The 27,832-nt window shown below is 32.5% G+C and overlaps 1 protein-coding gene across 1 annotated transcript; it reads left to right on the forward strand.

The window, feature by feature from the left end:
* The first annotated feature begins 5,981 nt into the window (after positions 1-5,981).
* On the forward strand, positions 5,982-27,351 carry LOC148612534 (uncharacterized). The gene is made up of 13 exons (XM_088594087.1): positions 5,982-6,128; positions 7,658-7,716; positions 10,994-11,053; positions 12,599-12,652; positions 13,860-13,980; positions 15,326-15,481; positions 17,228-17,266; positions 18,135-18,287; positions 19,061-19,087; positions 19,427-19,567; positions 25,803-25,830; positions 26,288-26,317; positions 27,288-27,351. Exons 1-12 carry the CDS (start codon positions 6,023-6,025, stop codon positions 26,292-26,294), a joined length of 951 nt encoding a protein of 316 aa, XP_088450213.1. The 5' UTR covers positions 5,982-6,022; the 3' UTR covers positions 26,295-26,317; positions 27,288-27,351.
* The last annotated feature ends 481 nt before the right edge of the window (positions 27,352-27,832 follow it).

Genomic DNA, 27,832 nt, shown 5'->3' on the forward strand with positions numbered 1-27,832 from the left:
TAAAGGATGAAGGTACATAAGACGCTGTAGCGCCTACAATAAGAAAAAAAATTATCTCCCTTTAATAAACTCAAAATTTTTTAAAATTAAAACAATTTGTTTCAAAAATCTGTTTGTTTATACAAATCAAAGGAGAAAATTTATTTTCATTTATAAATGAAATAAACAAGTTTAAATCATATTAAATGAGTGTATGTTGAATAAAGTCAAAAACGTTTTTTTTAATTGATATGCGTGATGAAACGATTTCCGATAACACAATAATTTACCATATCATACATGTAATGTTCATATTTTATGCTTATGCTTTCTAGAATCGGCCAGAAAAAATGTTAGAGCTTATATCTGCGCATGAATTAAGCATTGAAGATTCAAATTAAGGAGGCATGTATAAAAATTTATCTCCAGTGCCCATGTTATAATTCGTTGGGTAGTTTCGAATTGGTGCAGTCGCGCACTTAGCCCTGTAAAGAATATCGCCATTCGTTCCTTTACTTCTACATTTTATAAAACTTAAGTCAATAAATCATTTTTGTCTCCCGTTCCATAAAATAGCGTTTTACTTGAATCAAACTTGTAAAAAATTCGGTGATCGTCGCGCCTCCGAGTATGTTCCGCTGAAAACAGAATCAATGGAGATGAGGCAGATATACAAATAATATGTTACCGTTTTCTCGTCAACTACATGATAACACTGCATGAGTGACTATATATATCTTCAGAACTAGGTAAAACTCACTAATATTTCTCATGCTTAACTACAGACATACAGATAAACCGAAAGATCACCGAGCAATGTTTTAAATGTTTTCTGAGTACAATAGCTGAAACATAATAAGCACGTACATGTATAAAATTAATCATTGTTGAAAACCTTACATTTCTTTTAGTTAAAACAACAATTCCTATAACATTTGCGAAGTTTTGAACTATATACATGAGAAAAGTAAAAGTGGAACTTTTTCTTTAGAATTTATGATTACGAATAGTACTAAATTAATATGGGAAAGTTTGAAATAAATGAATCTATGTAGGTATTAACTCTCCCGCTTTCGGCTGTAGCCTCCCAACATTTCATCATACATTCCGTAATCGCCAGCGGTCTTGTCCGTCTCCCGGTGGGAGCTTAAAACCTGCAGCTTTCGAAATTTTCGCTATTCATCAGTCGTAATGATTGGTATAAAAAGGGAAGTTAAGAAGCCCAGAAGTGACAAACTTCAATTTTGGATCAAAATAGCAAGGGGTCTCCTTTTGTAGTTAACGAAAATTAACATAAATGCAAATCGTATCTCCGCTAAAATGCATGAAAGCCTGGCATATCTTAAATTCAGGTTCGAAAAATAATTTCAATAAATATCACGTGGATATTCATACCACTATACCTCAGATGGTTCACGATCAGGCCATGCTTATATAACTTGACAACCTATAAAGCATTGTCGCACCCCATCAAATCCACCACCCGGGACGCGCCTGCTTTTGTTTTTTTTTAAAGATTTTAAAGAGGCGGATAACAAAATTTTGGAGACATGGATTGAACACGGAAGTAACACAAGATGCAGCTGACTAAAATAAAAGACAACTTCTTTCACATAAAATATAGACGCTTAAATTTGCATTAAATATTCCAAAAGACGCCAAAAAAACTGAACTGCAGACAACAATTAGCACGACAGGGCCGCTTGGCACAAATATTATATTAGGCCTGTGATAACAGATACGAAAACTACACGTAGGCTATTAAGCACAGATATTTACACATGAACGTGAAAAATTTACATGTACATTCATGTTCCTCCTTAGGGGTGAACATCAGAAAACAGTTTTGATCGATGGCGGAACCAGAGTTTTAGGTAAAAAGGGAGGGGGGAAAATAAATTCCTTGACAGGATCACTGGTGAGTGTTTTTCATGATTTAACACACACAATTTTCAACTTTTTCTAATGAGGTTGGGGGGGGGGGTGGGAGACAGGGGCCCCTGGCCCCACTGGATCCGCCACTGTTAATATGAATACAGGTATTTTAATCAAGTGTCTACATGTTTCTTGGCGTACTATGTAGGTGTACACTAAATACGAAAGAAATGTTGGAAAATTTACTTTATATCCAAGAAACTTAAGCAGCAGTACTTAATACACACAAATGCGTAAAATTGAACAAACATTTTGTATACATTAACTTTACAATATACAGGTAGGGACATGTTTGATATGTGCACATTGTAAATGTATATGTATTGAAGATTTTTCCCGGGTAGAGAAGGCAGTCTTGAAAGAACTTTGTTATATAGAACTGTGCACAATCATTTGAATAGATAAATATCCTAAGCCTGGATTTTTTTTACAGGCAAAAGAAGCAAATGGCTTTTGATTTTTCTACCTTCAAAATTAAAATAGGAGGGAGTAAAAAGCTTTATTCGAGCTTGATATTATAACAGTGTGTCCAACTTTGCCGGGAATGAAATATCATTGAGACATTTATTATAAAATTATCTTTAGATAGCGTGCTGCAGGTTTCTATATAAACACTAATGCTTATACGAGTTTATTTAAAGCATCTCATTTTGTACTACATTCAACGCAAAAGTAAATCATAATGTAAAACAATCTTTTATCGAGGAGATTTATATGGATATTAGAGCAAACGAACTATTACATTCCAATCCATAGAATTCCACTTAAAGGACAATGACGCGGTTCGAAGTAAGTGCATGTCCATAGCAGTGGCTATATCAAAATCGACATATGATCGAAGATTATTTCAGACTTTAATTCATTCTTTGGCATTAAGTTGAGATGGAAGCTCTTTTATTAAGATATCTACTCTACTTGCTACAACGTATTTAGGGTCTTAGTTTATATAACACGGATGGCCAGGTGCTTAATCATGTGACAGTGAGCTAGATCACATGATTCATGTACAGGTAAAGTTGGGGCGATTTTAAAAGTGATTTTTTTAAGGTTTTTTCTTAAATGCACATAGAGGTCCAGCGTTAACAAAAAAAATCCTTTTTCATGTAGAAAGAATGAATAAATGCACACTTTCAGTTTGACCCTTTTTTGGTTAACGCTGGATCTCACTATAAAATAAGTGGCAAAAGAGTGGAAAAATACTATTTTATTTACAGAATAGTCTTCCATGCGGTATTTGTGCATTCGTTTCTCAATCGTTACTTTTTGAATTACGAACTTAAAATATAAAATTGAAACTTTACAATATGAATTGCATTATTATTTAGTTTTCTTCCGAATTTATGATATTTTTTACCAATTATTTCAGTAGGCAGAACATTGCCTTATAGATCCTCATATAAGTGAAAAAGTAATCAAGGGAACTGAGATTCTAGCGGAAATCAAAAGAATCCAGGGACAAAGACCTGACATTGAAGACAGAAACACATAACAAAGAACATAAAATACCCAAAATACATACAAAGTTACAACAGTAACTCGGACTCCACTAAAAGTTTAATAGGAAAATATGGCAAAAGTGACACAAGACATGACACGTACAACTACACTCCATAGGCTATTTTTTTCTAGTTTAAATGACAAATTGTACATTGTATTAATTAATTCATTTAATTTTTAAATATGCTTAATATCATTTAAAGAAACAACTCTTTGTGCGGTGATTTATACAAAATTTCGTTCAATTCGTCATGCAAAATATGATTTTGTTCTTGACAAGTGTATTCATGGCATTGTCCTGTTGGAGGTTTATGTACGTGAAGTTTGCTGTACTAATAATGACAGAACCATGAATAACATCATCTGAACGTCACATATAGTCAAGATAAGAAATAACTTCAATAGGTGCTCAAAGATTGGAAAGTAGAACGACTGTCTTGAAGTTTCAATGGATATATTTCGCAAGACTTTTTTTTCAGTCCATATGATCGGTGATAAACTTTTGTTTCATGTCATATCATTTGAAGTGGATATTCTATGCATGATTTGAGAAAAGGTCCGGTACATTGAAGTATTTGGTTCTCAGTTACCTGGGAACTCTATAAGGTCTTAAATTTTTAATTCGTATGCTTTGAGCGCAGCTGGTGAACTAAGAGTCAAATAAATGTACCATTATGCTTTTGTGAGAGAAGAAAAAAAATATGTGTGCTGTATTATTCGTGAAAAAAAATATGGCTAATAACAAAATTGTTGGATTTATTTGTTGTAGTAAATAGATATCATAATTAAACAAAACCATTTGATCAAATATCAGTGATATGCTTGCCATCACCCCCTCCTTTCGTCCATTCTGGAGTTGAAAGAAAATATACAGTCCAGAAGTCAGACTTGCATGACGCGAGTAAAATCAAAATATATTTACCGAAAATAGCAGTATCACAAAATTCAAAAGCCAAAAAACAAAAGGCTTTATTCTTTGCATTGCACATGGTAGAACTTCTAGGTGCTGGATGTAGCACCCTATTTCGATACTTTTGGTTATTATTCGGAGTACTTCTTTACAATTTATTTTAGATGTAGATTTCCTTTGTATTGGCTGCCAATGAGATGTTAATTACTCCTTAATACACAAATGCAGCTTACCGGAATTTGCAAGTTTTCTATTTTCTTTCATCATCTTCTCGAAATACGTGCGTTCAGACAATCAAACAGTCAGAGGAGGGAAAGCAGTATTCATTGCCTAAAATGCCTTGGTCAAAAGATTGCAGCCCATAGAAAAAAACTTGAACGAATCAGTTATAAAAAGCATGGTCGATAAAAACGTCACACACTTATTATAATGCCCCTAATAAGATTGAAAATCAAAGACTGTAGTTTTCAAAGTCGTTAATCGTCAAATTTTCACTGACACTGATTTTGGCTTACTTTCAATATCCGAAATGGTACAAATGGGATATGCACTAAAATCGGGTGACTTACGCTAAGATCTTGGTTCCCTTGAGATTATTGCGTACTCTTTCGTTACCGTTATGATCCGAAAATTTTCAATCATCCGTGTCAAGATTAAACAACTGGCAATGGCAATATAAAGATATCGGTGTCCTGATAATATACATAACCTTTATATACTCCATGTAACGCACGCCTGTGCTGTTTGAATTAGAAACTGGGTAATATTACATAAATTCAATGATAACCGATCGTTTTATCTTTTAATGTAAACTTCCCGTTCTAATACAAGCAAAAAAAAAAAAAACAACACGCATAGACATGTGTATGGTATGTTTTAAAAAAGGCCCACTGTAGCGATCTTGGGATCGCTTATGATATTGATCAGGGAACAAGTTTAGGAATCAAATGAAGCAGCTGGCAATGAATATTCTTAAATATCGGAGCGTGCTAATGTATATGACCTATATAGTTTTTGTAACGAGTCTTAGTGCCTGAATTGGAAATGTTCAAAGCTAACGGATCATTTTATGTAAACTTCCAGTTCTCGTACAAGCAAGAAACACACGTAGAACACACGTGTATGATATTTAAGAGGTACATTTTTATCGCCTATGAAGCTAGAACTATGACGCTATGGCGGTAAACACGGTGAGGATCTGCAGCATTATGAGGCGTATAACTACATATTTATGCAAATCATATGTGGATAATAAGTACTGAAATTACGAGTGCAAGAAGTCACTAAAAATATAAGCTACTAAAATAAACAACAAACAAACAAACAAAACAAACAAACAACTTGAGAACATATTAATCATAACAAAAAACAAAAACTAATTGGGCAAGTTCACTAATAATCCGAATCCTATATACAAAAGGTATCTGAAGTCCATATCACTTTTTATAATAACATTTGAATAAGTATCATAGGCATAGTCAAGATGGGGTTGGTGGGTGGTCCCCCTTTTGCTCAAAAAGTAGTAAATATCTAAAATCACAAGAGTGGGCCCCTTAAAGCCAGTCAACGCCCCCTATTGAATTTCGTAATCCGCTACTAAGTATGCAAAATTTAATCAATTAACAGAAAAAGCAATACACACATCAGAATCCTTGGTCTACTTAATTGCGTAGATCGAGTGTGCCTTGGGCAAGGTCACGCATGCTTATATCTATTAACATGAAGGACGATTCTTCGTTCGTCAATGCACTGGATGGATTGAAAATGGCTGTGTTCAGTATACTGTATTTGGGCCTAATTTTGTTTGGTAAGTTTGTTTTATTACAAGAAAAAAAAAACAGACTAAGGTAACTCAAATCTGTATTTTAATAATGTTGGTAAATTACATTTGACGATAAAAAACTTGTTCATAAAATGTTTTCTTTTCAAAATCGGATGGACATTATATTCTTTTTTATATAGGGACACAAAAATCATTAATAAATTGAACTTCGTTGATTTATTTGTTTCATTTGAGTATGACAGGTTGAGGACAATAAGTGGGTTAAAGATAAAAGGTAAAAAAATCAGTATATTAGGTGGCGTTTTAATTCTCTTTAACATATTGATTAACAATGAACTTACAATGTCTTAGGAATTTAGTAACCACCGATCATGTCAGTTATAATGCAGTGCAACTTGTCTACATCGAACCGTTGTTAAGCCGATAACGTCTTTAAACCAAACATCCTCTGAAGTCCTTTCGTTTCAGTTTTAAAACGATTTGAACCTGTGTTAAAGAGGTACACATAGGGTAAGGGACATAACACATGGATTCTGGTTTTACTATACTTATTCCATTTGCGGTTTGTAGTGTTATCATGCTGCCTCCTAGTAATAAATGGTATGTTTCTGTATCGGAATTGGACGACTCAGAAAATCTGTTAAACGTCCATGAATAAACCAAGTAAATTATGATGAAAGAGAAATCAAGGGAATCAAGGTTATAGCGGTAATCAAAAGAATGTAATCCAGGGAAAAAGACCAGACATGAAAAACAGACATACACAACAAAGAACATAAAGTAACTAAAATCATACATACAAAGTAACAAGAGCAAATAAGCACCTCGGACTCCACTAAAAGCTGGGAGCATGGACCTGGTGCACCGGTAGGGTAAGCGTCCTCTGATTTTCTAGAAACACCCGCCGAGTTGCTCATAAAACGTCAAGTCCGGGAGAGACAAACGAGGAAAGGAAAACTATGACCCGTTGAATAAACCAGTTTTCATGGTACAGATGGATACACCATAACGATCCACGAGTTCATGATTACGACCATAAAACCTCTGTTGTCATGACTTTAATCTTGTAGCATCTCCCTATATGTTGAAATTTATAGTGCTGTGCATGTAGCTCATGGATCGTTATTGTGTAAACAACCGATTTGTTTACCGCGTCATAGTTTTCCTTTCCTCTTTCATCTACTAAGGACTTGACATAAACAACATGGTGGGTGGTTCTAGAAAAGTAAAAGACACTTATCCCGCTGATGCACCTTTTCAATACTCCAAGAATTTAGGGGAGTCCGAAAAGCAAATTTGTATTTGCTTCTTTTAATTGTCCGTTTTATTTGGTTAATTCATGTTCTTTGTTGGATGTGTTTGTTTCCTTGTGTGGTCTTTATCTTGGATTATATTATTTTGATATCTGCTCGAATTTGGTTTCTTGATTAACCTTCAATTCTTTCTATTCCATTTAATTCCAACTAAGATTCATTAAAAAAACCGAACATAAAATAATTAAAATGTCTTTGTATTCTTGTTAAGTAATTATTTTTTTAAAATTTGTATTGAAGTATTTCACACTGTAACAGCCTTTCCTTGTTTCAACGCTGACTGTCATGATCATGAACAAGTAAGTCCTGGTGTAATTAAATTACACTTTAACTAAGTGTAAAAAGGGAAACATATACATTAAAACCTATCTATACCGAACCCAAATAATCCAAAGATCTGTCCAAACCAGACACTTTTAAGTCCTTTTACTTCAATAGAAAAAATACAAAACATATTAATACACTTTTGTTAATCAGTCTAAATAAACCGTATAAAGTCATAAAGGGTTTAGAAAAGAAACGACCAGACATGAGTGTTTATTGCCTTGTTTTTATTTGAATCTTGTGTATTTGTCCTATATGTAACGTGCGATGTTTAAAATGTGGTTTTCTTTAGCGTTATGCCAAGAAGGCACTTGACATTATTTTGATTGCGACAATATATTTGGTTTGTTAAAGACCGTTCCATTACAAAGTGTTGTTGATTTCTTGCAAGCTATTTGCTTATTTACTTAAATCTTTTGATATCGTTTTCTTGTCAAATCTTTTTAAGTTGATTATAAGTAATGATTTTTTTTTTGTTTTTTTTTATTTCCAAAATCTACCCTATTAGATATATTTTTAGTTACAAAATTCATTTTGTCAACGAAAGAGTATACAAAACAACAACAGCAACCATTCAATCAATCTATCAATTAATGAATTAACATTTTGTGTTGGGTTGCGTCGCGTGCACCTTAATTCTAAATAAAGATGCGACAAAGTATTGCGATCCATATGATTTGAATTTCGGGAAATACCTGCTAAATTAAATCTTTTTCGAATCAAACTTTTGATACGTGGCTTTTGACAATACAAACTGGTTCATTCCCAGAATTGCTTATGTTCTACATTATATTATGAGGTTGGGATTTTCCCTCTTCTGGGTTGTTAACTACCTTCAGTCTTTTTACAGACATTTTGTTCTTTAGTTGAAGTTCTTTTTCATAATACACATCACAGTTATCCACTCTATAAAATGAAAAAAAAAATATTCTGACGGTGCGTACGTTGTTGGTGTCACATTCGATTGAACCGGGGCTAGTTACGAAAACCGAAATATTGCTATTAGAATGTGGAGTTATCAAAGGCAATATTAAAATTTTCGAAAATGGTTGTTATTTTAGGATTACAATCATAAATCTATGAAAGATGCCGTTAATTGTGGAGGGAAAGCATTATTCGGTCACAAGAACGTCCATTTTCATATGTGGACGGATAACATTAAGAAATGCTTGCATCCCATTTCACCAATGTACCTAAGTTGTTTCTTGGCGTATTTTGAATAAAACAAACTTTTTTGGAAAGAGCAATTTGTGCTGCAGATGATATCATATTTCTCATGACGTAATGATAAGATCAAAGCGTATTACAGTATCACCCCTTTGATGTGGACTTGTAAAAATGGAAAGACAAAATGTTAGACATTTTTTTTAAGTTATGCGAACAGGTTTTTTTTAATAGGGACTTTTCTTAACTATATTGACAATTTATTACATAACCCCAATGAAATTATATATAAAATGTACAATCAGTCTTTTTGTTCGTATTTCAATTATGTCACAAATCTTAATTGTTTCGATGTTGGTCATTGGCTACTTTCTTGCTTACGGTTGTAAAATATAACAACGAATAGTATTTTTACCAAAGTATATTCACGCTTAAAGGACTGTGTGTTTATTCAGAATATCATGTTTATTCTATAAAAAAAACCAATGAGTTTTATTGTCTAATAGTAGATAAATACGCACGTATGTTGTGATGTCACGTTGTCTTTTTCCCGACGTTTTCTACACGTTGCATGCTATCCAGTCTTTATCAAAAGCTTATTTCGTTAACTTTGAATGCACTAATAACTATGAAATTATGAATTTTACATGTATATATGCTGTAGATAGTATATTCTAAAAATAATGGTACTTGGTTGAACATGTATCTAAGCGCAGTATTTTGTATGTGTCAAACGAAAATGTCACTACATCTACAATTTGTATATTTTATTCATTCATTTATTCACGCGTAATTTCGAACGAATTGTTCAAAAAGGCAAATGGTGTTGAGTCGATTTTTTCATATACTTAAAAATGTAGAATTAAATGAAGAATTCAAAGAAATAAAACATTTCGAAATCGGAAAATAAAAGTTATGAAAATGTGTTTAGGCGTTGCCCAACTTTAACCCCCTATAACTTAAAAACGGTCCAAAACACATAAAATCTGCTATACATTTGTTTAGCCGAATTAAATAAAGAAAACATTAAAAATAGGATATTTAAAATCGAAAAAAAATCTACCTGGGTTTTAATAAAATATGTATTTTTACCCTTTTTAGGCCCCTTTTTAAAGCGAATGTGCAAAAAAGTCCAAATTAAATAGGAATCTTCTTCGTTGGTAAAATCATATCAACATTTCAGAACAATTCGTCAACCACAACTTAAGTTATAGCACGAAAACGAAGTGTTCCCAGACCACGACGACGACGACGCGGACGACGACTGTGCAATAACATTATACGACCGCAAGTTTTTAATAAATAATAATAATATAATAAAAACGGGAGATTTGGCAAGGTTCTGTTTCTCGTAATGTTTAGCAATGTTTTAATGTTTAGCAACAGACCTTATAAAATTCCGAAACGAGTACATATATTCGGAAATATCAACATACATCTAGTTTAGAGATATGAAACAAAATACGTCAGATTCACTTTATACGCTTTTACAGTATGATTTCCGGGAGGGGGGTGGGGTGCTACTGACTTTTTTGCTTGTAGGCTTGTTGCCTTTCTGTATTAGTGAGAGTGTTTTACTTTTTTTCGCATCACGAAATTTGTTTACATAATTCTTAACATTTTTTCTCATAGGATAAAAATTCCTTTAAATCATTTTTAAATGGTTGATTCCAAACTATTTACCATATCAGGATGTAATCTGATCATTTCAATTGACCAAAACGTACGAAAAATTAATATCGAATCGGATAATTGAATAATAAAACATGTCGTGTGTGTTATTATATGTAAACAAATAATTAAGCACACGTCTTTTTACATGTAACAATTATAGAACGTCGCAATACAAAAGAGACGTCAAATTTTGCCGATTTCGACGTTACCAAAAATGACACCAACACCGTAGGCTACGTCTCTCTATTTTCCCAAAAGGAGGAGTTATCTGGTTAATATACGTCTTGAAATGAATTTGGTTATTCAAATACATTACATCATGAGATTTGAGTATAACACGTATAAAGCTAATTGAAGAATAATACAAATGTTAGCTTAAATTCATTGTAGTTAAAATTCATCCCCTTATTTCAGAAGTGCAGAGTAGAATTCAAGGATTCAATTTCATTATTACACGGATACTGTGAACATGCTGTAAGTTTAATAAATGCTAGAAAACAGGGAAATTCAATTATTTGTTGTACATTCCACTCGTTTTTTAGTATTGGTGGCAAAACCGGGGAAATTTTCATAACCAAACAAACAACGTTTTAGGATGATGTATTGGAATCGACATGTCTGTGTGCCGGTCTGTTCATCCATTAGTTCCTCTGTCCACAACGCTTAAACAGTATTCACTTCTAAACTTGATCACAATACTTTTAGTTCATAATGCGAACAACGCTCTCTTATGCATCTGTTTGTATTTCTTAGGCAGGGATTTGTCCAGTATTCTGTTACGACCGACGTCAAACACGTAAAACACATTATGTGGTCCAATTTCATGTTTAATTTATGTACGAAGTTGATGTTTATATTTATAAAGTAATTTACTTATATCCTTGGTTCAAATCTAAATGTATTTCTCAAACAGTAAAATTATTCACGCAATTACTACTAGCATAAAAAGAATCACAATAATGTTTAGAAAAATAGTACTATAAACAATTTAACAATTTAAGTATTTTTAAAGGATATGACGCGGGGCGAGAACATGACGTGGCACAGCTTTGAAATAGGCAAAATCCTAAGCCCCAGGCTTTTATTTGCTGTATAACGCCCTTATGTTGTATATACATTTTACTCTTGAATTAGCTCATAATTCAATAATTTTTATAGAGTTTGCAAATGATATCAACAAGATGAATTATAAAGTATATATTTTCCACTTATAAGTAGTTCGATTTGTAATGTCTTAGCTTTAAATGAAAACATGTATACGCCGATCAGTCCAATAGTTCGGCTGTCTATTCCTACGCTTGTTCGTAAAATTGATTGTATATTTAAAAAAAAATGACTTAAAAGTTGATGGACAACAAGCTTCAAAGTCGGAAAAGATCTTTATTTATAGTTGTTTTTAGATAAGATACAAATGGCAACATTTTCACCTCTTTCAAACTCTCCAATTTCGAAATTGAATTATAATTTTATTTTCTGTTTCCGATTGCGTCTTGTTTTGAGTTGGTTTTGTTGGAGTTGGTATGAAATACGTATAGCGGGTAATTTTAAGCGGTAATTGTTTTTTCGCGTCTTCAGACAAAATGAATTGGAAATTACATGCAAAGTGTCTGGACTGAAATTTGGCGAGCTTCTATTTTCACGATTCCTAAAACCTCGTAAATACTGTGAAAGTCCTTTAATTCGTGGATACCAACTTTGGTTGATCAGGGAAGAAACATAGGTTCATGGATTCTTGAGTTCCTGCTTTTGAAATTCAATGGACATCTACTATTCGTTGGAAACCGATATTTGTGGTTTGGTCTACCCACAAAAGCCATAAAAATATGTACCCCGCAAACAATCTATTTTCACAGTACAGAGAAAATCAAAACATTGCGAAAAATTTCCGATATACGGTAGTTGAATTCGTACATTCGATGTAATCAAAATAGGTTTCAACAAAAAAGATCTCAATCTGTCAAAATAAATGTCATGTACAATCAGGGTCACTTGTCAATAGAAAATGTTTATATTTTTCAGCATAATGGAGCACCACAAGGACCTGGTCATCCCGAACCCCACCCGCATGTACCGGTATTATTAGTTACATAGTGATTTAGTAGCAGTGTACGGAATTTACCTTGGTCAGTATATTTCATACCCGGCGAGGCATGGAATATACTGACCAGGGTAAATTCCGTACACGGCCACTCAATCACTGTGTAGCGAATTTACCCCATCGATGATTTTGTTTTTGTTTTTTGTTTTTTATGAAAAAAAAGTTTATACCCGATTTTTAGATAGCAATAATTTTCTTTAATGTTCCTGATGTGTGTTTCAATTTTTACCTTGCTTAAATAACCGTGCGGCCTTTTGATTACTTTTAATGGTTTCCTTTGAATTCACCATCATTTTCTTTGTTTTTTTGTATATCGTCTGCCGTAAGCGATGCAAAACGTTTGGTCGCCATTTTGGTTGTAGTAAACTAAAAAACAATAACTGACAGGGTATTGCTAAAATAGTGACCGTGTATCGGAAATACACCGTCTTCACGTGATCAAAATACAGAGCGCCAATTAGTTGAATTCAACTGATAATTATCAGAGGTGGGGTAAGTTGCAATTATTTGTTTTCTATCGTTATGAATCATCAACAAGAATTTTGTACATAGTCATTTCAAAATTTAATTTGCTAGTTACTGGTTTTGTTAGTTGTTTTATGTTACTTAAACAAATTAAGAATTCCAATTCATTAGATAACGAAGTGATGTCTATAAGATGTTTAGTAAGAAATATTCGTACTTTAAAATAGGTTTGGTTTATAAAGTTGGTCGATTCACCAAGGTTCAAAATGCAATTTAACTAATATAATGGGACTTTGAAAAGTGTATGAGTTAGACAGACTATAGGAAAATACATTGTCCGGCTTAGACAGATTATCGGAAAATTCAATGTTTGGTTTAGACAGGTTATTGGAATAATAATTATTCTGTTTAGACAGATTATCAGAAATTCATTGATTGAATAGACAAATTATCGCAGTTTTTATTTTTCGGTTTAAAGAGATTATTAGAATTATCAGTGTTCGCTTTAGACAGGGTATCGGAATATTCAGTGTTCGGTTTAGACAGATTATCGGAATTTTCAGTGTTTGGTTTAGTCAGATTATCGAAATATTCATTTTTGGTTTAGATAGGTTTCACTGTATTGACATTAAGCACAGTTTTTTTCGTGACGTCAAAAAGAATTTCAAAGTTGTTTGTTCAGTGTTTATGTTTATTTAATTATTTACATTTTGAAAGGATCAGGGACCTCACCATCCCGATCATGATCATGAACTTGATTGCAATCATATGAACTTATTTGACGAACTTCTTCAAGGATATTGTTTCTGTTTTGATCATGAGTGTATGAAGAAAATTGGTGAGTTTTATTTCCACTCAACAAACACTCAAGGGATATTTACACTCAAAAATAATATTTGTTTCAAATATCAAGAACTTCTTTGCGTTGATGTTAGTTGTATCAACAGCTGGGACATGATCGTAATTTTAAGTATAATACCAATTTATGTACAATTTAGAAATTGCCTATGGTATAGGTGATGCATCGCGTAGATAAAACATAAAGATACTATAACGTTACGTAGTTATTGTCCTTTCTGTATTTAGATCTATATTTTGAGTAACCAATGCATTAAACTTCCATTTAAGTAAATCAATCCAAATCAAATACGATAACTCTCGCACAATTCCAATTTTATACACAAACTATACAGTTTTTTATCACAAAAGTGCAGTCATAAAACTAGGAATCGTTATGTGGTCTATAGCTATTTCTGAATTAGAGATAAAGGTGAGTGCCTGACATGCATGAATCACTTCCTGTCTTATTTTATGAAGATTTCTGCTTAAACCACCTCCATCTTGTGAAATATTGTTGTTTATACATTGATCGATTAATAGATTGACAAGGTACATTAATTGAAGGATAATGCACATTGAGTATCAAGTTGACTTGCACTGGCTGGATATCAAATGTCGATTGATTCACCCTAAAACATGATAAGAGGTTGAAATAACCAAACAGATAACAGCCGATAAAGAAGTAAATATGAGACGGGCTCTTTTTGATATACTCTTTGACTTCTTTCCTCTTTCGTGTGCCCCGGACGGGACATTGTATTAGAAACTCGGCGGATGATTCTAGAAAAGCAAAGGACACTTACCCTATCGCTGCACCTTGTCCGTACTCCCAGTTTTAAGTGGAGTCCGGGTTGCTCATAGTGATTTAACTTTTGTTTCATTTTACTTGTTTTTGTGCTATTTCATGTTCTTTGTTGTGTCTGTCTATTTTCCCTGTCTAGTCTTCAACTTAAATATATTCTTTTGAATTCTGTTTGAGTCCTGGTTCGCTTGATTATCCTTTTATCACCAAAATAAATAAAAACAACCATAATAAACAGCAGAACAACGAGACGTACTATTAGTTTTTTTATCAGGAAAAGGCAATTGCATATGTTTGGTAGTGACACGATTCTTAAACCGTGAGCAGATAGTCGTAAATTATATGATTTATAGTGATTTTCGTTAAGACCGTAGGAATTTCATTTATTAACAATCACCCCGAAAGATGTGTATATTCGTTATCATTCAGTGTAATTTATATTATTACGATAATTGATATGTTGATAATCAAAATTGAATGAAGAAGCAAATTGTACATACTGCTGATATATGGATATCAATATGATTATACTTTCTTTCAGAGGAATATATAAAACATTTAATGCAAGACCAGACAACAATTCACGTACAAACAGCTGCTCAATTGACGACACAAACAGCAACAATTAAACCAACGACAACAATAAGGCAAACAACATCAACAACGACAACCACCACAACAACAACAGCAACAACAGGTAAAGTTATAAGGGGTGCTTTTAATCAAGCATTGTATGTTTAATACCTTTATTAGGTTATTGTTTTAGAGTTACAAGATTAACCTAAAACGTGACTGGTAAGAATCGGATCGAACTTGTGAATGGAAAATATTTGTCTTCTTCTGAAACTTCTTATATTTAAATTCAGATTTGTCAGATCTGAAAGAATAATGAGGAGAAAGGACAATAATTTATAGTGAAATTAAACGAAATTAATTTAATTAATTTCATAAATTAATAATTAATAGTGAAATTAATTCTCTCCTCTGATGATTTTAAGTAACAGGGACTTATATGTTAATGCCATGAAACATGAAAGGATCATCATTTTTATCCCGCAAGTGATATTGTATGAAATGACATATGTAGTTAGGAAATGATTGACACTTGCCATAGGAAGTCTCATTTATTTTCTTTGTTTGAGACATCTCACAATATTTAGGCGTTGTTCGTACACAAAGCTCCCTCCCTTATACGTAAAGCCTAAAAACGTTATGTCTCCATACACAATCAAGACATAATATTTCAAGTCAAGTTGTTGTCTTTTCCAAGTGGAGGAAATTCAGGTATACATTCATTGTGGTGTTATGTACTTGCAGAAATACAACATTGTTAAAAATACTTCTAATATTTATCCCTGGATTACATTATTTTGATTAACGCTATAACCTTGGTTCCCATGATTACTCTTACAAATGATGAAATGAATACATTGTTGAATGATTTGATGGACAACCGTTTAATACAGTGTTTCCACAAACAACATGGGACCACCAAGTATACACTTCTAATTGCTATTTTTATTATATTCCTATAACGTAGACCACATCAAAACGTTTTCAAACAAAAAGGGAAACAAGTTCTTAAAGTCCAGTTATTTAGTTTCAGCTTTATCTATATACATATTGTTTTATTATTTTGTTATCATAGATTAGTGCCTACATACATTTCATCTACAAAAAAGAGCTTGAAATAAAAGACACCACACACACACACACACACACACACACACACACACACACACACACACACACACACACACATCTCTTTTGTTTCAATTTTTCGATTGAACTCTACAACAAATGTAATAACTTTGATTTCACCAATGATCAAATGTCCATTTAAATACAGCAATATAACAGCTATTCAAACGTTTGTGTCTTAACACATGCGCTTTATTAGAAATTGCGAGACAATTTAAAGTATTTCCTACGATGGACTCAGTGGCTTAAAAAAGCGACCTGGACAAGTATTTGTTTCTCTAAGCCTAAGATTAAATAGATAAAAATTGTCAATCCAGAATTACTTCCTTGCTATGATTATCTTGAGTTCAAACACCAGTTGTAAATGTAAACTCAAAAAACGGACTCTCTTTAAAACGACATGGATTTAAATTAATTTATAAAACGAATTACAAAATTGTTAACGTGATCACAATTTTGTATTACTTAAAAATATCCAGAAATTAAAACGAGTTACTTGATTGCTTTTTTTTTAATTGTTATCAGCCTTTAAAGACAAATCAGATAGGTATATATGTTTCGGAGTGATAAAACACATGGCATGTAGTAATTACACTCTTCTAAAAAAGCACACAACTAACAGAAACTCGTAAAGGTCTAATTATAACAGAAATATTAATTTTACAATAGAGCACACATAGGACAAAAACGATCAACATGAAGCTCTTTAATACAATTACTGGGTACTCCTAAATATTTTCAGCTATGTCACAGTCTGGTACAACAGCTGCAGTCTTGATAAGTAAGTACCTTTTATCAAATCAGTTTTACAAATCATCAATCAATAAACAAGAATTGTACACTAAATAAGCAACAAAGCCTCTAAGTTACAAGTCGAAAAATAGAGATTAAAATAAAGAACCGAGTTTAAATGTAACCTATATTATACACTTATTATACAGCTGACGGCCACGTATCAATGATCACATTTATGCATGTTATTCCTAATGTGAGAATGTGATCAAAATATATACGTCTCAGAATGTGGCAACTCTATTCGCTACACTGCTCCACTGGATCAAATTGATACAGGGAAGCTGATGTAAACTTATAGAAGGGTCTGAACTGAAAAATTTCCAACGATGTTAGAACTGTCAAATTTGCGACGCAAATTTTGGTCGTTCCCTCAGCGGGACTCGAGCTCGTACCGCAGTGACATCTATGCCAACACCGTCTGCACTATCGTGGACTAAGTTACAGCCCTAGATTAATCATACGAGGAGGAATGACCCTACCAAGCAAAAGCAATATTTTTATATAGCCTAGCTGGCCGAGTGGTCTAGGGCGTTGGACTTAGTACAGGCGGTATTGCCATAGATGTCATAGCGGTACGAGTTCGAGTACCGCGGAGGGAACGACCAAAAGTTTGTTCGCAAATTGGACAGTAATAACATCGTTGAGGAATTTTTCAGATCTCTCTCTTTCTCTCTTTCCTATATATATTATATTACATTAGTTTTGTTACTAGATATTTGAAGTTAAACTAATATGGAAAGTAGAAAATTAAAATGTTCTGTCATCGAAAATGATTTATTTTGAAAATGAAATAAAGAATAAGTTTAGATTTGAGTATTTTTTGTATGAGTCATATTATTGTTTTATTTTTTAAGCATCCATCCCTAAAACGGTTTGTGCAGATCGTCATCCGGTTTGTGCCGACGTATTTTACCAAGTCGTTAACTGTTCTTCAACTGATCCTTTTGTGCGATTTTTCAACATTGAAAACTGTCCAATTGCATGCAAATTGTGCAAAGAATATTACAGTTAGTACCATAGTCACATAATCACCCATATTATTGGATTAAACACTGTTTTTCCAGAATTCATCAACCATTCACTCACAAAACAAATAAAAAGAAAGTCCTAAGGACCTTAAGTCAGTTTTGTGAGTAAATGGTCCGATTTAATACATCCATAAATTCTGGAAAACAGTGTTTAATCCTTATTAAGTCGAATAAGTCGATCTCTAACCATCTGAAATGTATTGATAGCTGTTTTTACACTTATTCAGAAATCGGCATTGTAATTGGCGGCATTTAACCGACAACGTGGCAATTTCGATATTCAAAGTATTTATGGGCTACTGATAATTATGGTCTTTTAAAATTGTTGTTTTGAATAAACAATGTCGAAAATAAAGGGATTAAAGCAAAGGATATCGTTTTAATCCTCTAAACGCCTCTATCGTTTGATGAAGCAATGGCAGTCATGTTGTTTACGATTTGTACATGGAGTTTTACACTGTTGTAAAAACTGTCATCGCTAAGGTCGTAAAAGTTGAACAACCAATCATAAAGACGATATAGGCATATGCAAATTAGATTGGAATTATTAAAGGGTAAATGTTTTCAGAGACATAACAGCAAAGTGTATGAGAAAGTATACATATTAAAGAAGCTATGTCGCGAAATCAAAATATTTCCACTAAAATGGATGTAAAGTAAATATACTAGCACTGAATTCATGTTTGCTCTTTTCTAAGGAAGCTATCATTTATTTGTGTATTCCATTGATACGTTTTCTTGTTTATGAACAGTACTCAATCCACAACCACAAACTACAGGTAAACTTACTTATTTATAGAAATGAACCTTAACAAAATATCAAAGTTGTTTACAATTTTCATATTAGAATGCAAGTTAACAGAAATTGGATAAAATTATTTTCATCAAATTTATCTATAATATAGGATATATTCTAATATAACAACATAAAAACGTGCAATGTCAACTTTAAAAAATAAATAACGTAATGTTTTTCCATGATGACGGCTGCGGATGTAAAAATTGACAGAGCGGAAACCCAGAGAATCAGGATTAAAACTTAGAAGTTAAATAAATTTGAAAACTTAATAACATTGCTTTATAATGAAATTTACTAGAAGTCAATGTTTTTTCTACAGCACCACCGTGTGTTGATGCCATGGACAAATGTAAAGATCCAGTATACAGGAGCATTATTTGCAATTCGGGAAACCCTGATACACATGCTTTTGCCGTCAAAACTTGTCCAAAATCATGCAATTTATGCCACAACAGTAACGGTAAGTACACATCTCTTTCTGTCTCTCTCTCTCTCTCTCTCTACATATATATATATATATATATACAACGTCTCAGAATGTGACGACTCTATTCGCTACAGTACTCCATCGGATCAAATTGATACAGGGAAGATATGTAAACGTATAGAAAGGTCTGAAAAATTCCCAACGATGTTAGAACTGTCAAATTTGCGATGCAAATTTTTGGTCGTTCCCTCCGCGGGACTCGAACTTGTACCGCTGTGACATCTATGGCAACACCGCCTGCACATAGTCCAGTTCTCTAGACCACTCGGCCAACTAGGCTATATAAAAATATAGCTTTCGCTGGCCGGGTCATTCCTCATCGTAGGATTAATCTAGGGCTGTAACTAAGTACACGATGTATGGTAGTACGAGACAGCTCATATAGATGTTATTATGTAGGATAGAGGATCAAATTAATTATGCATGTCACAACAAATCAATATTATATAAAGTCTCAGAATGTGACGAATCTAATCGCTACACTGCTCCATCGGATCAAAGTGATACAGAGAAGATATGTTAACGTATAGAAAGGTCTGAAAAATTCCCAACGATGTTAGAACTGTCAAATTTGAGAAGCAAATTTTTGATCGTTCCCTCCGCGGGACTCGAACTCGTACCGCCAACGCCGTCTTCATTAAGTCCAGCGCCCTAGACCTCTCGGCCAGCTATATAGCCTAGCTGGCCGAGTGGTCTATATATATATGCTTTTTACCTTATGATGTATTGGGATTGTATAAATAAAGATGTTTTTATTATTAAGCCCAAGGTACACATTTTTAGGAGTAGATTCTTACTGCTATGAGAAGCTTTATATGTCCAATATCTGTGAAAAAAGATTTGGTTTGTTTAAATTATTATGTTTATAATTTCGGAGCAACCCATTTGACATATCAATATCAAAATAAAAATGAAAAATGATTGCAGGGCCAAATAAATTTGGAATATTGTTATGTGCATGACAAGACTCTAGACATTAGCATTTCAAGTATTCATAGTTCAGCATCCCTTCTCCATTTTTTCCATTCTTTCATTTCTGATTTATTAGTTTTCTTCTTTTATGAAAGGTCGACATTATGTACCTCAGAACGTCGTGTATAGGGAGAAAACTTAATCGGCAACGTAATAAAGTTACGTTTCACCTTAAGTCATCAGATTGTTAAAGCACAAATCGATGTAAGCAATGCGTTCTAGACATGCAATTAGACAAATAGTGCTCGTTATGGTGTGATTCCAAACATTTACGAACGTGGATCTTTAGTAGAAAGGATGAGGGTCCGCAAGGCCTTATAATGCCTACTGAAATTATCATTGGAAAATTATCATTAATTCGAATGGAAACTCAATTGTAATGTAATGTATATTGTAAATTTTCAATTTACTGCATTAAGTTGTAATTTAAAAAAAATATATATAAAAAACGAATGCAAAAACCCTTTGTAAGAACTTTCAGCAATTTATATTATATTGAGGTCCGGCGTTAACAAAAAAAACCAAAAAAAACAACAAAAAAAAAACAAAAACAAAAACCAAAAAATATTGGAAATGAAAGTTTGCGTTTATTGATTCTTTCTACAAGAAAAAGGGTGTTTTGGTTAATGCTGGATTTTTATGTCCTTTTAGTAAAATAAAAAAAAACTTTCAAAAATCACGCATTTATAGTTTAAGATTAGCCGTACATGTATCATGTGACCTAGATAACTATAACATGATTAAATACCCGGCCACTCAGGTAATGTACCCCTGAAGCCCTGATTCCACCGTAGCACGTTGAGTAGATATATTGATTAAACGGCTTTGATAAGAAATTTAAGTGAAATCGTTTATTGTAGGTATTGGGAAACAAGTAACATGTAAAGATCGCATGTATAGAATTTCAAACAATGTAAAAAAGAACTTTTTCCGATAAAAAGTTGACTATTGAATCACAGAATAAAATTGACCCTAAAAATGGCTGTATTTTATTGCATTTTCAATTATTAAGATATGATAAGACACCAAATAATATTACAATGTATATGGAAGTATTCTTTACTAAATAACAAATAAAATAAACACAACATTCTAAATTCGATCTGCAACATGGGCTTTGCAAAATGAGTTTGAAGTTGCAAATTTTTACATCTTTTAACTATTAATTGAACTAAATTTGCATGACACGGAATCGTTTCCGGACAATGTGTCTAGTTTCCGGACTGTTTTATGAACAAAGACACAAGTAAAGTATCAAGTTTTGTAAAAGACTTAAGTTTTGATATTTATTTTTGTACATACAAAAATCATACATATTTTTTGTTGCATTTGTCTGTATATGTTTGGACTTCAAATAAAACGTTTAAGATTTAACCGTGAATCGGGGATTCTCAAATAATACGACTCGGTGGCTCATGATAAGGCTGGATATACTGTAAACTTTGAACTTTGCATGGAAGCATGTGCAAAAATGTACATGCATGTTGTCACAATATTTATGTCTTATGATGTTTAACTGTGCGCCAGGCTAATGCTTGTAATGCAATATCCTCTTCAGTGGCGGATACACACTATAAAAACGAGGGCCGAGTGCCAGCCGGAGTTTCTTAGAAAAGGGGTGTGTATGTGTGCTAGGATATTATTTACCATTTTTGTCAATTTCATACATGAAAGTGACAAATTTTCCAATAAAAAAGTGCTGCCAACCCCATACACTCCCTCTGTATCCGCAGCTGCTCTAAACGGATTATACTAAACGAGTTGATAAAAACAAACCTGATTCCTTGTAAAAATTCTAACGCAAAAAGAAGAAAGAAGTTCAGACGCAATAAAAACTTCTAAGATTTGTTTATCTCTCAAAAAGGCTCCAGTTTTAGTAGCCGTATGAATAGGGCACAGTGGCAACATACATGTAGTTAGAATATTACTTCAAAGGAAATATCATCGTCCAAGCCAGGGGCGGATCAAGAATATTAGAAAAGGAGAGAGGCTCTGATCAAGACGTTTATAACCACTGGATACAGTCTATCGTTTGCTATATTTAATGTCTATAAGTTGTTATAAACTTTTTAGCGGCGTAAACATACATGTACATAGCAGTTGTAGTAAGTGGTTTGTGCATTGAATTGTGCGTTACTTCTGTTATCATATTTTGACAAGGTAAAAAAGTTGCTTGAACATTTACAATGCCATAATTTTAATTTTCGGGCAGCCAATCACGTCTGTATGCTTCACACAAAGACTGAATAAATGAGCTACTTTAAGGTTCACTTATTGAATTCTGATTTGTTACAATCTAAATACCCATAAGAATTAAACTGAATATGGGATCACAACTATAAAAGCATCTTCGTAAGCGAAGGGATACGGCCTTATCCCCTCCCTTCACGCAATGGGAGGGTCAGGACCGTAAACCTTGCCTAACGAGGATGCTGTAAAATCTAGGAATTGGAAATAAGCCACTCATAACTTGGGAACTATTCATTGGTCTATATGATAGTAACGGCCGATTTTATTTGAAATAATCCATTTACAAAAAAATCTTTGTAATGTTCTCTTTTTCACCATCACATATATGACTTTTAAGCAATGCTAGAGTTTCCCCCGTCTGTTTATATCTGGAATGACATCATTTATATAAGAACAGATCGACTGACCCTGGAGGAACAACAGAGAAAAGGCGTTAAAATGAATATCCTACCAATGAACCTGGTCCAAGCCCCAAAGTTTTTATTATCAAGCTTGGCTGGCTAATTAATTCTTTAAATTTAAACATGTTATTCTTATGACTATTTTTGTATTTTTTTACTTTTGTTTTGACTATGGATATCCCGTTCTTCATTCCAGTGTCCGCAAAAGGAACATTATGGCGCGCTCAATTATTGAATAACAGAAAAAAGTATGTCAAACTTTTATTTTTCTACTTGAAAGCACTTAAAATGTTGATCATTTAAAAAAAATAAGTTACTTTGGATAATAGTCATGCTTTTCAGTTGTACCAACAGTTCGGAAACAGAACAGGTTGTCCGGGAAATGATTCCGTATTTTACAATTTTAGTATGATTAGTAGTTAAAATATGTGAAATTTTGCAACTTCAAACACATTTTATAAAGCTCATGTTGCAGGTCGAATCGAGAACGTTGTGTTTATTTTATTTGTTATTCAGTAAAGAATACTTAGATAGACATTGTAATATTCTACGGCGTCTTATTATCTCTAAATAATTGAAAATGCACTAAAATACAACCATTTTAGGGGCAATTTAGTTCTGTTAAATTGTCCACTTTTGTCCGGAAAAGTTCTTTTTTCACAGTTTGAGATTCTATACATGTGATCTTAACATTTTACTTGTTTCCCAATACCTACAATAAACGATTTCCCTTAACTTACTTATCAAAGTGTATTGGGGTCGATTGATCTTTGACTCCTCCTCTAATTAAAGCAAAATAGCAGAAAATGCTACCGTTTTTCACTTTGATAAGTGCGATATTCAAAAGCTACTTTGATTTATCTTTCCATTAACATATGATATAGCCGTTCTTGATACCTGTCCGCAGCACTATACGCCAAAAATGTTGTGAACACTGATCTGCATTTATATCAAAACTGTTACCCATTGAATTACTTTGCTGATGCGAACGGTTTATGGGTTGCATGTATAAACATGTAAATTCTAAATAGCCTACATGTAGTTGAAGTATTTTAAGGGGTAAGTACGTGACATTTTACCAATGCATGACTTCCCAACGAATCATTTTTTACCACATTTAGCCAATAGCCCACTTGTAATTGAAGCATTTTAAATGGTAAGTAAGTGACTTTACCAATGCTTGACTTCCCAACGAATCATTTTTTACCACATTTACGTTGGGCTGTTAAAAGTAAACTTTATATCTTAATGCCTCCTGAACTTGAAGCTTTAATGCTTAATTATGCGAAGACATTGACGCTACATAAACATTCCACCGACTGAATCCAAAATAAACATATAAATATTAATAATAAAATATTAACATTATGATATGGTCATGACAATCACCTATAAAATATTGTGTTTTCAATAATCCATTAATTTAACATATCAATTAAAAAACTCAACAGACCCACACTGAAGAGAAAATAAATATTTATCATACATTTTGTTCTGTTCCAGACTAGCTCCTTCCAATTATTGTTATTACATACGTCTATCGAATTGTGTGAAACTTTATAATAAGTTGTATTTGTTTACTTTACTCAACCTATACAGATTGAACATGCATATAGTTTTGCTTATTTCTTTTGTGACCGAAAATTAATTTTATTTTTTGGATTTCTTGGAATTGATTTCATTTAAACAATGCTAAACGCAGAGAAAAAAAAAGAATAAGAAAACAATGCATTACAATAGTGCTCCCTCCTCTCTCTCTCTCTCTCTCTCTCTCTCTCTCTCTCTCTCTCTCTCTCTCTCTCTCTCTCTCTATTTTAACGAAATATATAGCTAAAATTAAATACAATATAGAAAGATTAATCTCCTAAGCTCTAACAATAGTTGCATAAGTTAAATAATACTTCATATATAAGTGGTAAGACATTTTGTCACCACAAAGACATGAGCGATTCATAATGAAAAGAAGGAAGAATTTTAGTATACATGCCAGGTTCAGCTTATATATAACCATATATTTGCTGAAAAACCATGCTTATCAAAGTTTATGTGATACATGCATATCTTTTCATATATTTTTTAAAGATAAAATGTACGATTCTTTCCGAAAGAATCAAGTTTGCATTTAAAAGCATCTTACATAATTAGATTTATTTTCAAATTTATTTTCAAATTAAAACATAAGTTGAACGGAATAATACTTATATTCATATTAAGAAAAAAACATGAATTCATATAGAAATATGTGTGAGTCTATGGTACCGAGAGACTAAAACTAAATAATATGAAATTTCCTCAAGATACAAAAAAATTTACAAATACCAGCAATCAAACATAACTTGTCGTTCAAAATTTTTATTGCATGTTTTACAAGTAAAAAGGTTCTTTTTGACAATTAAATTACACGTTCACAATGTTATTAGAATTTTGTGTGTGAATAAAACGTTTTATTCACCTCTTAATACATATTCTGATAATAATGAAAAAGAAACATTTTGAGCGAAAAACGGGCCATTGGCCTAACAATATTCGTTAATTCTGCCTAAATAAGATAGAAACAATGTAAGTACCTGATATTTTTTTTTCAGATCCAAATGCCCTTCAACATGTATTAGGGTAAGTTAAGTAATGTGCCTAGATTTCAGATACAAACAGAACAATACAGAACTTGTATTTTTATGATAAAAAATATCAACACGTTCCTTAAATGTAAGGTGGAGTTAATTCACTAATGTATTTATGAAAATGTGACTTAATGTGTTACTCTATTTTCGTATACGTTCTGAAACCAATAAAAAGATAAGTTGGCTGAATGGTTTTACTGAGAAAGTAAGTTAACATGTCGGGCATTTCTTTTTTACGTAAATCTGGAACATCACTTTTGTAACATTTTCTTTCTTTTTTTTATGTTTCACTGTTTCTTTAAAGTGAACTAGAACCATGACAAACTTTTTTTTTTTGGAAACATATCTTTTTTTAAAAATCTGAATAAGATTTCGGTTAAAATCCTGTAATTTTGCAAAGGCAAAAAATGCCATATTGAAAATGAACACATTTGTTCTTTTTGTTTTAGAAAATGAAGTTTCTACCATCCCATATCAAGGTAAATACACATGTGTTGTAAATGATAATGATAAATTATATTCAATTAGTATTTTGTTTAATAATTAATTCTGAGGTTGTCAATTAGCTTCATTTAAACCGGGGCTTTAATTTATTTTTTTTAATACTGCAAATTTAGAAATTATTGTTTTTTTATTCAGTATTTGAGAAATGCATCTGACTTTTAAACACAAAACAGATATTTGTACATAACTTACAATGGATTTGTGTAAAAAATCACAAATATTAGAATCGCATTTGTGACTGAAATGACCAAAATTGCGATAATCATTACTGAACTTAAAACATAAAGGAATCAAATGCAGAATCGTTTTCCAGTGACGAAAAATCAATCAGAGGCTTGTATAAATTATTTTCCTACTACCGTAAATAATATAATCTAACATTTGGACCAAACAAAAGCAAACACTGTACCATCAATATTTAAACCCAAATACTTTTGACTGGATCCCCTCAAGAGGGCATATAGACCACGATCTACACAATGAAAATGTGGGAAAAAGTTTGGTTAAGTACATGTTAACAGCTAAAACTGAGTTAGATACTTTTATAAAAGGGCATAGGAAACATTCCGCCGAAATTTTAAAACCACTATAACTAGTAAAAATTGAGTGATAAAATACTATTTGTTGAGTAAGCAACGGTTCGCGGGTTGTTTTAGGCTTAAAATGCATCATGCTACTAACAAACAAAAAGGTGTGTTAATCAATACCTCTATGAGTTTAAAAGGACAAATACTTCAACTACCGTTCTGTTTTGAGTAAGATGGAATACTGTCCCTCTTTTTAGGCGACTTTTGAAATGCATTATGTAATGAATATGCTGATAAGCACTTGTTTATTAACTGCATTTTGATTAAGTTACGTATTATAATGTTTGAAAGGAAAGACACCTAAGACACTTAGCAATAACAAAATTGGAAATAAAACTTTAATGTCTATATTTTGCAGGAATTAAAGGATATAATTAGGCTGAAAAAGTCGAAAATAAAGGGACTTTGTAAAATATTCTCAATTGACTGGTTTTTTTTTCAATACAACTGAACAAGGCTGAAATATATTGGGATTCCAAACATGTGCTTGAATCGGACAGATGACATGCGGTCTGCTTTAGTTCAAATTCAGTAGAGAAATAATTTGTGCTAGATTGAGAAAAAAATTAATTACCTCATAAATGTACCAGTATGTTCTTATATGACATTTGTGTTTTAAGTAATATTAATATCAAACACAATTATTAACACATTTGATAATCTTTCTATTCCAAAATATTTTCAGTTTTTAATTTACTTACTTAATTAATTAATTTATTGCCGAGTGACGTAAAATTTTCAAATCACGTGGTTAACTGCATGGTTGATAGTTTCCACAAATTATCAAAAATATTTCGAAACAATCCTTCACCACTTAGATCGTCGACGGAAGTTTGCAAAATAAAAATGGTATGAAAATACTATTGTCTGAAATAACTGACAGAATTGTATACCCTGACCTAT

This window comes from Perna viridis, chromosome 7, assembly GCF_037379345.1.
Source record: "Perna viridis isolate PV_CMFRI_1.1 ecotype Kerala chromosome 7, ASM3737934v1, whole genome shotgun sequence".
Taxonomy (NCBI): Eukaryota; Metazoa; Mollusca; class Bivalvia; order Mytilida; family Mytilidae; genus Perna; species Perna viridis.

What these genes read in the sequence shown, in the direction of transcription:
- LOC148612534 (XM_088594087.1), top strand. Translation starts at nt 6,023, where the DNA reads ATGCTTATATCTATTAACATGAAGGACGATTCTTCGTTCGTCAATGCA. An exon ending in TTTGGGCCTAATTTTGTTTG is followed by an intron (nt 6,129 to 7,657) that starts GTAAGTTTGTTT and finishes TTTGTATTGAAG; the next exon opens with TATTTCACACTGTAACAGCC. An exon ending in AACCCCACCCGCATGTACCG is followed by an intron (nt 12,653 to 13,859) that starts GTATTATTAGTT and finishes ACATTTTGAAAG; the next exon opens with GATCAGGGACCTCACCATCC.